Consider the following 17474-nt stretch of genomic DNA (forward strand, 5'->3'; position numbering starts at 1 on the left):
CTCTAAAGTGTTGCTAAATGTGAGTGTATGCATGATTTTGTGTCTATATGTTGTGCTAATAGTTGCCAACCAGCTTGCTGTATGTTTCTGCTGCACTTGTGATTAATTATTAGGGTCTCCGAGCCATCGCCCTAATCTTAAAGCCCCTCTGCAGGTTTTCAATTAGATTCAGTGGCCACTCCAAAACCTTAATATTATTTTCAGTCATAAGAAAAAAAACATATAGGTATATTTAATATTACTTTTAACCTAATTCTCCCAGATGTATGAATAATTTTGGCCACTACAAATGAACACCCAACAGAAAAGAAAAGACATGATTGCTTTCCGTAAAGGTCACCATGATTTGTGGAAAATAATCTGGCCCTCATCCGAACACTGCATTTTGCAGGGAGAAATAACACGTTTCAGGCAGCAGGAACACAGGTTGAGAAAAATCATTGCCGTTCTATAAATAGATCTCGCTCCCCACTCCTCGTCTTCCACGTTTCTCTCCCTGCAATTTGCCAGGACTTGGCGTTTTCCTCCCGCCGTACAATCTGTACGAGTCGAATGCAGTTAAGGACACTCGCGGTGACATGCGTACGTCAGGCGCTGTCACTCATGTGTTTTGACTGTTAAGCTCTTCTGGCTGGATGCTCTGATCCTAACAAGAGGGTGGCAACCCAGCGGGCCCGGCTGCTCCTGACTGGCTGCCTGCGGATGTTATGTCAGCTTGTTGTACCTCCGCGACATCGGGGGTGACATGCAGCGTTGGGGGGCTGTTGGCGGGTTGGGGTCAGGGCTACAAAAACCTAACCAAGTGTTAAACCGTCACTGCTTGCCAGGGAGCTGAAAACCATCTCGTTGAGTAATGTCACTCAGTCACCCTCGGCCACACCCTCGCTTTGCCTTAAACGTGAAAGGAGGAGCCAGCGGTGGATGATGCCGAGTCCATCACTGTCACGCTGCTAATTTGCTGGTGGCAGACAGCTTTATTTCACCTTATAAACAGTGACACTTAAAAAGCGGAGCGTTTTTTCCCCCCTAAATCGTTGCCTTACAAATGACCTCCCTAAATAATTAACAAGTTCGTCTGCTGCTAAATCGGCGCTCATCTGAAACTAAAGGTGATGAAAGATTATTTGCCAACTGCTTCGAGAAGGAGGAGACTTTAAAGACTGCGATATACACCTCCCGAGGTTTCAAAATGCTAAAATATATATTAAAAACACGCCGAAGAAGATCAAAGACTTCTATAGCTCTTCCTTTATTGCAGAATATCTGTCATGATTAGTCTCTGACAAACTGTTGAGCGATAAGAGGCTTATACGGACTTGCGTATTTTTATATATAAAGCTGATAAACTTATACATTTTTAAAGGATGTCTGTGCAAGCATTCACCCACAGCAAGACAGACGAGACACGATGAGAGAAAGAGGAGGCTCTGCTTTCAATTTCTGCTCCTCTGCTATCTGTGTTGTTTTTCTCCCAGTTACACTTTCAGCCAGCAGTGATGTCCTCCACTTTATGTCAATCACAGCTTGCTGAAGACAACAAACAAACAAACAAAGCTAAGGCATTTTGCAAGAATCAATCTGCAAAGATGAAATGAAAGAGAATAACTTATCCCGACTACTCAGAAGATTCACAATGCTAATATGATTTTTTGTTGTTGTTGTTTTAAAATCGAACATCTGCTGAGATAAGAATATAAAATATTCGTTCCTCTTCAGTGTTTTTACACTGTCGAGTCACAATTACAAACTTGACTGTTTTATTGGGGTTTTATGTGACATACCAACACGAAGCAGTGCGTAACAATAAGTGGTAGGATGAAATGACGCTTTTTCTACAAAATGCAAATTGATCAGAACTTTGACTAGGCCATTCGAAATAATAAATATCAACGTTCATTCTGGCTGTATGTTTTTTCAGTCTATAAATGTTTTTTTTTTCACTGTTGCCTTCTGCTTAGCTCTCACCCTTTTCCCCTCAGCATGATGCTGCCACCACCTTGTGATAGACAGCATTGATTTTTCTGCAGAAAAGCTACATTTTTGACTTTCTTCTGTCAGAAAAAGTGTGGAAAAAGTTCAAAGTCTCTGAATACTTATGCAACAGCTGTGCACATGTCACATTAAAAACAAAAGAAAGAAAGTTAGCGCTAAAGTTTGATTAATATTGAAACCTTTTCTCTTGCTTTCGCTCATGTTTATTAATCCGAAACACTGACGTCCTTTTTTCATATAAATATCTGCGTACAAAAGCAATATGATGCCTGGAAGTGAATTCATGAGTGAGTGAGTAGGGGGAGATTGGCACTTTAACAGATGTGTAGCATGCACTGACAGCATGACATCTATTTTGCATGCTCAATATGACACGTTTGAATGCCCGCGTGCATATTGTCCCAATGTGAAGGAACAGCCTCGGCGGAACCACTCCCTGTTGTTCCTCCCACATAAACACCAAAAACATCCTTATACTCACACGGACAAAAAACCCCAAAACAAAACACGATGAGCGCCGCCATGTTGACGGATTTGTTTAACTTTTTTTTTTCTATTCCAGTTGGTTTTGACTGGTTTTAGTAGTATATGTTACTGATTTCTGTGTGACGTTAAAATTACGATTGAAAACCGGTAAAACTCATGAAATGGTCCCAAAGTGAGCAGCACAGTGAGCATCTGGAGGAAGAACGCTCCAGTTGTCAGATAACTTTTACTCGTGGGACTCGGTCTCAGATGAATACTGAACATCCTGCACGATGCAGGGCGATCTCCAGCCAACGCTTTCATAAATTCACCTGACATCTTTTTCAGATTGATTTATCATCCTTCTAAAGGAAAAATCATGACTCTCTTACCTGAATTATGTTAATTGATATAGTAAAATCGCTCATTTTCCTGCTCTGCTCATTATCAGGATTCACAGGTGTGAGAAGCCTTACTGCGAATTACAAATTCAAAAACAGATTCTAGCCAAAGGCCATTCCTTTACTGTATAATTGTCTTCCCCCCCCAACAAGTGATTCACTATAATTAAGCCATGGAAGACAGCTTTATTCTCCTGTGAGCTTTCATATTAGTGCTACCACAGGCGGGTCTCACAAACATCTCACAGCTGACGCTTTAAAAGACAATGGATAGTCATGTTCAAGGAGGTATCTACAGGCTTACATTGTCACAAGGGACAATGCAATACACACAATGTAGCTGCAGGTAGGAAGCCTTCAGGGAGACCTGTCACTGTTATCTTGGCCGACTCTGCCGCGTCTGCGTGTCTTAAAGAGGAAAAGCCAGACTCCAGCTGCTCGGAAATAAGCAGGATGCTCGCTGGCCCACATAAGCTAACAACAGAGCACAACTCTGAATTAATCACACACATAAATTAAAAATAAACAAAAAGCTGTATCCTTATTTACATGAGAATAATCACAACCGTCCCTGCAAACCAGGAAATCTGGTTGGTGACCAGAAACGGTTGATTTTCAGTTTTATAAACACTGATTGGCCAAAGGGAAGCTCTCATTTAAAAAAAAAAGAGAAATAGAGAAGAAAGGAACAATAATCAAAGTGAAATCAAATACTAAAGAAATAAGGCCAGTTAATGCAGTTAAAGGCATTCGCTGTGGATGCTCTCACTGAGAACCGGATCAGAGATGCCATGAAGAAGCATTGCTCCAAAACCTGAATATTAGAAGCAATTTAAAAGGAAACTGCACCTTTTTTTTTACATGTCAAGACATGCATATGTACATGTACATGTATACAGGCACGTGTACATGTATACATGTACATGTACATGTATACATGCACATGTATACATGTTATTAATCCGAAACACTGACATCCTGATGTACATGTATACATGTACATATGTATACATATAACATATAACCATTTCATGCATGGCGGTCACTGCAGGGGACAGACATCTAACAGCCACTTTCTTGTGTTTCTTGTGGATTTTTATGTTATAAATGCACACAGACCACCGATGTGGACATTAGTACATCACACTCCAAACTACTGGCCATCCACTGCAAGTACAAGAACATTTGTTTGTTAAATCCAATATGGCAAACAGACGAAAAAGCAACTCAGGAATATCCAGTCCCTCCTTGTACCGTAGAAAACTCTTGCAGGTAAAAATAATATCAAGTAACCCAGATTAATACTGCTGATGTATTTTACAAATAACAACTTTGTGTTTGGAGAAAATTACAATTGATCAGCTAGGGGGAAAAAATCCTAGAATTTTTTAAACAAATGTTTTTCTTTCGCTTTTTTATGCCTTAAAAATTAAAAAAACATTTGAAAAAAAAAAACCCTGACATAAAGGATCATAACTCATGCCTAAAAGGGTTAATATTAATAGCATAAATATAGTTTATTATGGTTATGTTTTCATCAGCTTGATGTCTGAAGTGGATCTCTAGTATTTGCACTTGTTGTATTTGCACTGCAAATCACAAGACTATAATAAAAAATGAGTTAAAAGTAGTAAAAAAAATGAGTCATGTGTATTTTTAAGGTTGCCCTCCGGTTGAATTTATATTTGTAGAGGTACAGAGGATGCAGTCTAATCACAACCAGATAGTCACTTGTGCCCTAACCAGTCAGAGGGATTTGGGTCGAGAACCTGTGAGGTCAAGTGGTTTCAAACCCAAACAACAAAACCATTATCAGCCTTTCCACCGCTGCTGCTGCTGTTGTTTGTTTGCTCTACAAATGGTATTGTAATTAAACTAAGCACATTTTTTATTCAAGAGCCACATCTGTACATACCGGATGCTTCTGTCTCTTGCAAATGTCACAGTGGGGAGGAGGGGAAACAGTGACAACTGGTGTGGAGCGGGGCGGCTCTGCTGGAGGCTGAGGCGTGCTCCTGCTGCCACTCTGCACATCTCCCACACACATAGCTGCTTTTCTCAGGCCAGATAAAATGTGCACAGACTGGGTCAAAGAGATGTTTGTCAACATCAAGTGTAAGAAGGAGCGAGGTGGCGGCTGCATGCTAAGCAGCTCCCGCCTCTATCAAGCCAATCAACTGGCTCTTAGAAAATGTGAAAACGTGGACACCTGGCACTAAGAGTCCAGCTTCACCCTCCTTATCTGTCTATCTGCCCTCACGCCGCTCCATCAAGACAACTCCGAGCTTTGCATAATGAATCATCAAAATCAATCTCCTCTCCTATTTGTCTTCCTCTTCTCTTTTTCATTAGCCGGCACAAATAACGGGAGGAGTCCTAATCCTGAGTCTAACGCAGTTTTATTGGATGCTTCAGCTGCAAGACGTGCAACATTGCAAGCAGTTCTTTCTATCTCTGAGCACTGGTATCAAATATTTAGTTAGTTGGCTGTGAAATGGTGGAAATGATCCGCAAAAAGTACACAGCATGTAATACTTTAGGATTTGTTTGTTGTTTACTTCAGTGCTGGTCATTACATCCCCTCACTTTCTCCTCCTTTGTTGTTTTGTACGTCTCAGACACAACTTTTTGAAGGAAAAGGGAAGCATTTTGTTCCTGCTTTGATAGTTTACTGTGAGGAAATGTGTTATTTTTGCCCCCACATAAAAGCAGCAGGAGCTAATAAGGTTTGACCAGGAGATCCCAGTATGTCTTATTTTATGCAAGTCAGCTGACCCAAATAGGAACTGGAACCAAAATGAGTGGATATATGGTGAAATTACGGCTGGACAATAAATCAATAATATATATCAGGACAGACGTGTGATCAATATCAACAGATAATTCATCTGATAGAATATTCCATATTTAATGAGAGATATAGGCAGAGAAACATCTTAACATCTCAACAGGAGCTAAATTAGGTTAGTGGAATCAACTAACTCACTCTCTCTTTGGTTACCTAGCAACTCACTCTTTGGTTACCTAGCAACAACCTGTTGAGTGACTTGCAGAGCAGCAGTTTAAGGTTTTGCCTCTGTGCCTCATGTCTGTTTAAAACTAAAAAACAACTTAATAGAGTGAAAACTGTGGAAGGTTAAAACAAAAAAAAACCCCAATAATTATCAATATTGACAATTAGACTGAAACGCTTTTATCGTGATAGGTTTTTCAGCCATATTATTCAGCCCTGGGTTAAATAGACATTTTCTGAAAGTAGCACACAATTGAATAAAGTTATATGAGGGATTTTACCGCTTTATGACAAGAGAAAATACTCATTTAAGAAGAAAAACTAATTGATATACAATTGTCTGAACACCTAAGTAGGATGAACAAAACCTATTCCCCTCTACTTCTTTTATTTTTCTACACTGTTTGCCTCTTAATAATTGACCAATTTGCTTCCTGGGGCAGATACGTTCTCCATTATTCAATACAGCCAACTGGACAACAGGTGGGAATTTCCCTCCTTTTGTAAAGCAATTCTGACACTGACACTGTGGGATACCCTGACCCACCATATATATAAAACATCCACTGACCACCACAAAGTAACACCCCAAAAACAGCATCTTATCCCTTCCACCTGTGTTATTCCAGCCCACTCGCTCACCCAGAGTGGCTCCGACAGGCCCAGTAAATCAGCATGCCTGTAAGTAGGTCTCATTGACCCCTCAGTGTCCAATAGCGCCTGGATCTCTCTGGATCATCCGCTCAATATATCAATATCCATCCTGTTTCTTGTTTTAAGACCCCCACTCCCAAGCCAACACGCCCCACTCTCCCCACACTGAATGTCAAGCGGAGATTGGACTCATCAATTTCAGGAAGATGTGTACATGTGTGCGTGCGTGTGTGTATGTGTGTGCGTGTGTGTGCGTGTGTGTGCAAGCGGTGGAGCTTTTTCTATGAGCAAGCATAGTACAAAAACTCATAAAAACACATGGCCTAATGCACTTTCCCTCTCTCTCAGACACACATAAATGTCCCTATTCCCTATGAGAGAAGTGGGTCAAGAACAGAAAGGGGGAGATTGCCAAAAGGATCCAGTATACGAGTTCATACATGCAGAAATCCATAAACTAAAGATCAGCGGCTCGGCATACACCTGTCAGCTTGAATAGCCAGACTTTCACTGCTCTGCCGGAGCAGCTTGTGGTACGTCAGGGCAATTCGAGCAGCCATGCGGCAAACGCTGCAGCCAATCGGACAACATACAGTTTCAAGCAATGATTACTCTTTCTGTTAGCCCCTGAAATGATGTGTGGAGGAGCTGATTAGCCGAGTCAATACATCTGGCAGGTGCACAAACTCTTGTTCGTTTTGCAGAGGCTCAGCACACAGCCGAACATGGAGAGCGAAAGAAAGGGAGAAAGGAAGAGAGAAAGAAAGAAGGGACAAACAAAGGAACAAAGACAGGAAAAGAAGAAAGAAAAGGTAAACAAGTGCAGTTAGAGAGGCCAAATATTCCACTTTGTCAGGCCTCCAGATTGTGCTTAGCAAAGCGTTCTGATCGCAGGTCAGCTCCAGCCTTTAGGCACCTTGAAATGCCTTGAAGGATTCCACTCCACTGACACATCGCCATTTTGAATAGCTCAGCTTTTCCATCAGCAACAAATATTTCCCTGACACAATGTGCTTTGATGCAACTGAACTCCAAATACGTCTAGACAATAGGCTGAGTTGAGAGAGAGGTTTGCTTTCTTAGAGTCTAGTTTGACCTAGGAGACCTTCTAATTACACTTGATAAAAAACTAAACGTTCAAAGATATTTCCTTGCCGCTACATTGCGTTAAATCAATTTTCTCCTTCTTTTACCCCCGACAGGCAAAGGCAGTCCAGCCAAAGATCAAGGACATAGCACATTGGATTGTATCTCACCTCTGGCAGTGGCATGCCGTTGATGATGAGGTCTGGCTGCTGGTGACCCTGCCCTGTGAACGAGTGCTGATAGCCGTGGTTGGGGGCCGCATTGCGTGAGTTCTGGTTCTCCACGTTGAGGAAGGTGCTCTCGGAGCGCCTGCAGCCCAGTGGCAGGCTCTGCTGGTGGTAGTCGAAGTAGTTGAGCGAGGAGGTGAGAGATGAGCAACTCACCACATTCATCTTGTCTGTCTCCTCGACGTCTCGCGGCACCAGGCGGATGTCGTTCTTGCTCAGCTTCTTCTTCTTGCTGGATTTTTTCTGGTTGCCGTAGGAGTACTCCGCCACCCTGCGCAAGTAGAAGAAACTGAACAGACTCAATAAAGCAGTGCTCTGTCTTCCCCAACCAAGCCCACACAGTCAAAGAGCCTCGGCCCGGTCATGCTGGGTGGGGTGCCAGACGAAAGCTCGTAGCCAGGGCCGGACTTAAAGCTGCTGCCGCTTTCTACCGTGACTTGTTGTTGGTGTCATGAGGAAATGAAGCAGATTCTGTGTAGCATAAAGTCATTTAGGAAATCTGAGTGTTGCTTTTTGTGCTTCCCTTCTTAATGGTGTACATGTATTGGGATCAAGGGTGAGTAACTCACTGTGGCGCTGCATCAGGACAAGGTGTGTTACTTTAGCTGTAGCGTTACACACTCGTCTTTTTCTTGCAAAACTAGTAGTAGGAACTCGTATTTTTTCATCAATATAGAAAAAGTACAGCTTAATAAGTAGGAGCTTATTTTATTGAGTTCAAATAAGCTCCTACATCTTGCAGAAAACTTACTTGTAAGTTAGTTTTGTCTTTAGATATTTAACTTAGAAGCTGGATTGAAAATATTTCATAAGATTTTGTGTTTTTGCAGTGCAGTGAATTGACTGTTTTGGAATATAAAATCAATGCTCTTTGAGTATCCCTAGACAATCAGGTAATTTATTTGCCAAACTAATCAGAAAACATACATAGCAAAGCATCAGATTCAGTTTAACTTTCAAGCTTCCCATGCTGGTATATTTTCATCAGCACAGACAGAGCGTTTGCATAGCTTTACATGAGATTAAAAATGTTTATTTTTTTGATGCTCCAATCTTTGAGGAGTGGTTGTGGCATACTGTGTAATGGTAGCTTGTTTTATCCAATAAATTATGTACACTACAGTGTTAAATACCTTGTAAGTTGATGCTGAAGCATTGTTTACCGAAGGCATTGTTTTTTCCTTGCTCTTGAATTGCAAAAGCATGATAGGGGTACTTGAGATGGTACAAGTAAACTGAGGCAAAAGTCCAAAACCACACAGCCACAGAAATATATACATACTCCAGGGCTGCATAATATTAGAACTGCGACAATGTTTCAATTTTGTTGGATTTCATTTTCATTGCACGCCTTCTTTTGTTTTGGTGTATTTAAGGACCGAGTTACTGATAAGCGCTTCGATACTGTACCAGTTTGGGTTCATTTTTGTATGGAAGAAAACATTCCTACAAAATGTGCCATCTTTTTAAGAAACCTTTTAGAAGAGACAACTACAAAGATTGTTTCAGAAACACTATTTTAATGTGGACAAGGCCTAGAAACACTCAGTCAAAATGCACCTTTGTAACGCTGTATCTTTGCTTCATAAATATGCATGAAGACTTTTGTTTTTCTCCAACTTCTATACAGTTAAATATTTATAAACTATGGTCTGTAAAGCTTTTTGTTTTGTTTTAGAACCTTTATATATTTTGGAGATAAATGGTCATAAAACACTCAGATATCTCACATAATTGAATATGATGTTCTGAATGTCTACTGTATTTCTACTTATTTTGGTTCCGATCTTCTTTTTGAGTTACAAAATATGACACATTTTGAGCCCTGGTCAGACTCCAGTTACTGAGTGACCTCCTGCTGACATGTATAATTTATTGCAGTCATATAACCTCATTTCCTTACTCTAGAGCACAAGTATTACTTTAAATTGTTGGTTGTCAAAATAGGCCAGAAATGTCATTCTGGAAGGCACACATTTATACACGGTTGTCAGATGGCTCCATTTCTTTCCCGAAGTAGTCGGGTACGAAATGAGCAAAGCTGCTAAGGCACAAAATGGCAATGCAAAAAAATTACTAGTACTCCCTAAACACCTCCAAAACGATGTGTACCTATTACTCTGTTGCAACAATCATGAAGTGAAAGCAACCTGTGTGGACGGGACACCAAGGCTGGCTCTGGCCCTCTTCCTCCTGACATCCGGCCCTGTTCAAAGCCCCTGTACGAGTGTGGAACGGCACACAGAGGTGACCCACCACACCCGGCCTGCAGTGGAGCCGTCATAAATGTTTGTTTGCATTTGCATGCTCAACAATCAACATGTCACAAACAGGCTGAAAATGCAAACATGCCAAAACCACAGAAGCAAAACAAAAAGGAACACAGTGAACCTGAGAAGCACCACCGGTATATGCAATCATATTCAAAGCACAGAACACTCACTGATTCCAGTTTTTTCTTTCATTAGCAAGCAGGCCCACAAGCAATATAGAACTGCAGATTCAAATTTGTTCGACGGCTCTCTGTGACTTCTGCAAACTGAAGCTGAGCATTTTGACTTTAATAAGAGCAAATGAGCAGCAGAGCTAGCTTTATCAAAGGATGCTCACATTGGGGGAAATGTCTACTCTTTGCAGAGCCTTGCAGTTTTTTCCACAGAATAACAGATGTTAAGTAGTCCAGTGATGACTACAGCCCTCACAGGACATATTTACCATCATGTCTGGTGTTTTTTTTTTCTGCTGCAAATTTTACTTTGCAATCTCTACAGAGTCAAACTCTGAAAGCTAGAATCTAACTCGATAAGATAATCCCTGTGGCTTATGTCCTTTATTAGCTCCATAACAAGGATAGAGATATCTGTGAAATTGCAATCTCTGTTCCTGTCACTTTCTTAAATTTCCCTGCTCTACTCAGCCACACTGGTCTTTGGTATTCACCCCAGTGCAGCACCAGGGCTATCCCTTTTTTTTGTTTGTCTTTTCATTTGCGTCTTGTTGCAAGCACGTAACCTCAATCAGCTCCTTCTTGATGCAGAAGGAAGAACTTGGTAGAAAATACAACATCTCTCCTCTGTTTTTCCCCATCCTTTGTTTTCACATGTTCTCTCCGCCTTATGCCCAAATCGAAATCTTGGAAGAGAGAACTTCAGAGCGAGACAGACTGACAGAGGACAAGCAATAAATTGGAGATAACTGCTCCTCATATTCGAGGTGGTGACTGAGAAGCAGAGCACATCAGCGCTGATTAAAGCTCCCAGCGGGGAGACGGGCTCACAATGGGAGAGAGGAAAGTACTGGGAGCAGTTTTGAATTTCGAATTTGTTGTTTGTCTGTCACCGTGTCTTCGCTGCGCAAAATGTATGAGTGACATTTAAATAAGAGCAAATGTTTTTAATCAAGCTGTAACTTCACAGATTTTTTTTCCCCTCTATTTTCAATCAAAGCTAATTCAAAATTACATCTGGAAAAGTATTTTTAGTCAGACAGGAAAGATGACTTCTCCGGGTCAACTCTCAAATGTGGAGCAGCAATCATTTCTGATGCTTTCCGTCAAGAAGCACTTAATTTCCATATCTAATCTTGTCAGCTGAAAACATTTGGGAAAAGGAAAACTTTAAATCAGTACAGTAGAAATAAAAATCTGATCACTATTATGCTCATTTTTCTGCATTTCTTCTCTTTTTAAAAATAATGAGGTGAACCTCAAATCAACAAAATTATGTCAGGAACAAAATACGACTATAGCTTCAGGTTAAATTCTCAAATCCAATCTATATGTAAATTTTACAGTGGTAATGTGGCACATGCAGGGAAATCAAAGCCAGAGCTGATGCTCAGATTGATGAAGAAAACAGAGTTCGCAGAAATGCATCAAAAGAGGGGGGAATAATCAACTGCTTTTACCCATAAACCTGCCTCCTAACAGTTCATGACACTGATGTAACTGATAATATCTTCTAAAGCACAAGCCTAATCTCCTACATTTATTTTAGAGTAGCTCCTTCTGATGTGCCTTGATGAAAACAGAGGGGAATCGGAGTGATCCTGGAGGACCGTCCATAATCACAGCAGATTAAAGCTGATAACAGCCAATCAGCCACGGTGGACGTTAAATAATAAATGTCCCGTATTGCCATTGAGGCAGCAGGACGTTAATTGTCCGGCAACACATCCGCAAATTGAACATGACAGTCGAACCGTCGTATTTATGAGTCAATTGGTTACAATGGAAGGATTAAATCCATCAATCACCGTTTGCCTTAATGCAGAACAGTGGGCCTCAGCAGAATGTGTCTGATTTAAAGCAGTCGGGTTCATTTAGGTCTACTTCAGCTGTGGAGCCGAGAAGGGAGAGAGAGAAAAGGGAGAGGAGGGGGGGAGAAACGATCTGCAGTCCTCACATACAGGGCCTCTACATGCTGCATGATAAAAAAGCAATGCACTGTCAACTGGCACAATCACATTCACACACATTCCAGGGTTCCTACGCAGTCTGGAAAAAGTCAGGATTTTTGATTTATCTAAATATTTTAAAAATGCAATTTCTGAAAAAAAAAAAGAGAGTTTTTTTCATTGATTCATTCGTAGAGGGCAAAAAATTTTAAATTAAGATAAATTGTTACATTTCGCCTTTCTTTCTTTTTTTTTTTTGTACTACAGCCTCTTTGATAAGGGTTTGATACTGAATGGGTGTGGAAACCTTTTCTTAACAAAAAGATAGCCCACATCACCAGCTGTGATTTAAAGTGTCTGTATTTAATGTAGGACAACATATTGAGTCTTATTTGACAAGTTGTACTGGCATTTTGAAGTGTCTATATGCCAAAAATAAAAATAAAACAGCCCTCAGAAGCATTATTTTACAGAAAATAAAAGCCAATTAGGCTCAAAAATACAAAATGTTGTGATAAACTCCCAGACTCTGTAAAAATCTGGAATCTGATTTTAAATTGACAAAGTTTGGAGAAAAACAGATTCCTGGCTTCATTATCTAAAATATTCTTAATTTCTGAAAAATAAAGGGCTTTTTACGTTCACAGCAACCATTTGACCAGATTTCTTTTTCCTCAGTTTTACCTGGATCTTCTGTTTGTGAATTGGGTTGTTATTCTGGAATGTGGAGGAACATTTTGTACTCAAACTATCCACATTTTTATGTTACAAGAATTATCGAAACCAGTTGTAGTTTCTTTTATATATATGGCTCACCACCCAGGGTGTTCTTCTGTCAGGGGCGGCACGAGTGATTCATCAAAATTATATTTATATATTTCTGCCACTTGTACCCTGAACATATTTTTAATTGCTATTTCCATTTTCCTTCACCTGTTTTTGAATGAATACATATTAACCAGAATCAGAGTCAATTTGACTCTAAAGTTTATATCTGACCACAGGTTCTGTGCTTAACTAAAGTTTTTACAGTAAATTTATTTTATTTTCTATATCAAGCTGAAAATATAAAATAGATCAATCAAATCTGAAACTGATTACTTTACATGAAATACTATAAAAATACAGTAATAAAAAAACTGTCGTATTTGTGAAAACACACACAAAAAGTGCTTTTAAAATGCTGATGTAGTTTGAGAGGAACATAAATATCAGGCCCGAGGGACCCGGTTGCCCAGGGCCCCTTTCATATCAGAGCCTGGTTGAACTATTTATAAATTTGAGTCTAGAAAAAAATATGAACATTTGTAGGAACCCTGACATTCACATTTCCTGTGTTCATTCAGTACCTGCAGTTGTATGTCCGGATCTCCTTGTTGTCCCTCTTGCATTTGACCGCCACAAAGATCATGGTGATGAAGAGGATGGCCGCAATGGAGCCCAGGGCGATGATGAATATGAGAGACAGGTTGACGGGTCCGATGGTCTCTTGGGCGTTCAGATCCGGAGAGAGGTACACAACGATGTAGGCCGAGGCAGAGAGGGAGGGTTTGCCATGGTCCCTGGCCACCACTGTGATCTCATAGGTGGACTTGGCGTTCTCCCCAAACATCCTGGTGGAGCGAACCTCTCCATTCACCTGGTCGATCTCAAAGAAGGCCCTATCGCCCTCTGAGATGGTGTAGGTCAGCCGCCCGTTCTCCCCTTCATCATAGTCATCAGCTTTCACCTGGGTCACCCTGTACCCCACCACGGCGTTCCTCGGGATGGAGACCTCCGCTGTGCCGTTGACCAGCGGAGGGTTTGTCATCACAGGCGTGTTGTCGTTGACATCCAGCACCACGATGCGAACTGTGGCGTTGCTGGACAAGGACGGGTTGCCGTTGTCTCTTGCCAGAACTTTGAAGTCAAAAGTCCTGGTGTATTCATGATCGAATGACCTCATGGAGTAAATGCGGCCTGATGGGTTTATGCTCACGTATGTGTTTACATCCATGTGCTTAATCTCACCAGGGACTATGGAGTAGGAGACTGTGCCGTTCATGCCCAGGTCTGGATCCTCTGCTGACACAGCCAGCAGACAGGAACCTGGGAGGTTGTTCTCCATCACCATCTCTTGATAGTGTGGCTTCAGGAAGTGTGGCGGATTGTCATTCTCATCTGTGACTTTGACCACCAGAGATTTGGTGGCGCATAGCTGAGGGATGCCGCTGTCCTCTGCCTGGATGGTCAGGTTGAAGGTGTCCTTCTGCTCCCTGTCCAGCTTCCCGTCGACCAGAATGGTGGAGAAGCTCTCATACTCTTGCAGCCTGAAGGGAACATTGCCCTGCAGGGTGCACTTCACTTTCCCGTTGGCCCCCGAGTCCTTATCTGACACCCTCACCAGCGCAATCACATACCCACGCTGCGCGTTCTCACTCACTTCCACCATCTCCGTGTTCAGCGAGAGCAGGCTGATCACAGGTGGGTTGTCGTTCGTGTCCATCACGTTCACTGTGACTTTGCAGTGAGCCGGGATGGAGTTGGGACCCAGATCTTTGGCCTGGACGTCGATCTCGTAGATCTTCGTGGTCTCGTAATCCAACACGCTGTTGACGGTGATGATCCCCGTCCTGGGGTCAATTTTGAAAGCCTCCCTCGTTTTCTCGGTGACGTAACTGTTGAACGAGTACACAACCTCTCCATTAGTGCCCTCGTCAGGATCCGTGGCGTTCAGGTCTATGACTAATGTGTTGACGGGGGAGTTCTCCATCACATTCACCGTGTAAACCGGCTCGTCAAAAACGGGGTTGTTGTCATTAGAATCTATCACTTTAATGTTTAACTGGACCGCGCCTATCTTCGGAGGGTCTCCTCCGTCCTCTGCGCTGATTTCATACGTATAGTGGGACTGGGTCTCTCTGTCTAAAGATTTCTGCACGACAAGCTCTGCGATCTTGGATCCGTCCCCTCTAGTTTTTATTTCTAGTCCGAAAAGCTCGTTTGGGGTGATGGAATAGGACTGCACTCCAAAGATCCCCGAGTCCGGATCGCTCGCACCCTCTAGGGGAAACCTGGTACCAGGGGATGCGTTCTCGGAAATTTCTATGTCAATGTGGCTCGTCGGGAACCGGGGCGCGTTGTCGTTCAAATCCTCGATTTCAACTTTGATTACGCAGATCTCCATGGAGTTTGACATCACTTCTAGGGAAATAATGCACTTCGGGTTCTGTCTGCAAACTACATCCCGATCTATCTTCATCTGGGTTGTAAGAATCCCGGCCGGGCTGAGTTCCACCCATCGCGGTTCTGAATTGGAAATAACCCTCAAGTAAGGAGGCTGCGGCGCAATCTGAAATCCCTGCTTGAGCGCGTCCCTCGTAACGTTCCCAATCACCGACCCGGGCTTCATCTCCTCGTTTATTCCATATTTCAGGTTGATAACAGCCTCAGTTCCGACCCAGAATAAAAGGAAAACGGAGGCTAGTTGTATTAATTCCATCTCCAGGGCTTGCTGTTGAACCTGTTGAGTTTTTCTGAAGAATTACGCACAAGGATGCGCGTCAAAAATAGGAGAAAAAAACGCGCAGATAAATCATCTCTTTTAACAAAACAAACTAAGTTTGATTGAAAGTCTCTTCTATATGCAGTCAGTGAGCTCTAATTCTAACAAGTGCCTATTTGATTCTTCTCAGGCAGAGCACATCCTCCGGTCTGCTGCAGCGGGAGAAACACTGAGCGCGACAGAATAGTAAAAACATGCTGAATCTTCTTACAGTTGGGATTTAGCCGTGGAAATCCGCGCAGCTCCCATAGAGCAGAAAACTGATCTTACGCACGATTCATATGTTAAAGTGTCCATTTTTTTAGGAGAGCAAAAGGGAGGAGAAAAAAAATGCTGCAGAGACTCAAGTCCGCAGAAATCTTTATCTTTCGCGCAGATGGAGTGATGTGGCTGAAAAGTCTGTGTGAATTTCACCGCCCCGACCTGACAGGGGGTCGATATTCAGGTCGTCCTTTTTTTTTGTGGATAAAATAATTACTCTTTTTAATTAGAAGCAGCAATTTTTTAAAAAAATCCTCTTGAAAATCGCATCTCATGAAAGATAAAAAAAGAGAAGATCTTCAAGCAGTGAAATGTTCAACAGTCCGGATATCTTTTTTTGCGTAAAAGGGGTGCAGTTGAAGGAATGTCTCATCACATCACTCAAACTCCCGATTACCTTTTCATTTCCAGCAGATTTAGTCCTTCTTCCAACCCCCTCCTCAAGTCTTCAAGCTTTCACTTCCAAATTAATTCCCTGGCATATCGCTTGGAAAGGCTAAAACAGATCCCAGTCAATAGTCCAGGCGCACAAAAAGAAAAAAAGAATCCGCTGAAAATGCAGCCAGTTGGGATGAGGCGATGCCAGAGCTTACTGTACGTTCAAAACGCATCTTATGTGTGGCTGCAGAGAAACTGAAGCACAGTAGCCTATATCCAGCCTGACTGAGGCAGAGAGGGATGAAAAAAAAAAAATCTCCACTCGTTGCCAGTAGGCTGTCTAGTTGACTCCAACAAGCGCTCCTCTCGCTTCGCTGGTGCACACTGGCAGACGCGCAGCTCCGAGCTGAGCGCTCAGTCTCAGGACCCGCAATCCCCTCAGCCAATCAGGGGTTACTCAGGAGGGCCGGAGCTGCTGGTGGGTGGGGCGAAGTAGAGCAATGAAACGCGGCCAACTACCTGTTCTCCTGCAGATGGAAGACTCTACAGGCAATTATGGTGTACACGTTAAACACGAAATTAGATGGTCGTTAGGGCTGCTTCCAGAAGTATGGTTCTGTGGGGACGTGGGGGCGGGGGGGTCACCATGGGAGTGGATCTCTGAGAGGGATTTCACGGGGGCCCACAGTACAGAGAAAAAAAAAAAGAAGAATCGTGTTTTTAATGCAGCAGAGGCGCAGAGGAGAGGTTACCAGGGGTAACTTTACAGAATTTTGCTCGTTTCCTCTTCTGCAACAAGCGCCATGAATCTACTTCTAGCCACATTTTTCACCGTAAAGCTTCGTTTGCCCACTGCTTTGGTCATTAAAAAAAAAAAAAAAGTTTGTGGACCTCTGAGTAGAGCTGGTGGCATTTTCCGAACCAGAGATCAGACCTGGAGGTGGAAACCCTGACAGAAACACAGGACCAAACTATTCTTCTAACTATGGAGCTCCAACAAAATACTGAAGCTTTACACCACTGTCATGTTTGCATCACATGGATATTTACCAAGAAAC

General features: G+C 42.3%; 1 protein-coding gene across 7 annotated transcripts in view; it reads right to left on the bottom strand.

The window, feature by feature from the left end:
* The window catches only part of pcdh19 (protocadherin 19), an 82918-nt gene extending 66077 nt beyond the window's left edge, over positions 1 to 16841 (bottom strand). The window contains exons 1-2 of one of the 7 annotated variants that reach the window (XM_081611710.1): positions 13583 to 16841; positions 7995 to 8127 (exon numbers count right to left, since the gene is read on the bottom strand). In XM_081611710.1, coding sequence (XP_081467836.1) covers positions 7995 to 8127; positions 13583 to 15714 — 2265 coding nt within the window. In that variant the 5' untranslated portion in view covers positions 15715 to 16841. Of the gene's footprint in view, positions 1 to 7781; positions 8128 to 13582 lie in introns of all 7 variants that reach the window. The other 6 variants (XM_008420595.3, XM_008420594.3, XM_081611708.1 and 3 more) reach the window with 6 other exon arrangements.
* Between the last annotated feature and the right edge of the window lie 633 nt (positions 16842 to 17474).

Source organism: Poecilia reticulata, chromosome 10, assembly GCF_904066995.2.
Source record: "Poecilia reticulata chromosome 10, P_reticulata-male-v2, whole genome shotgun sequence".
NCBI classification, from domain to species: Eukaryota; Metazoa; Chordata; class Actinopteri; order Cyprinodontiformes; family Poeciliidae; genus Poecilia; species Poecilia reticulata.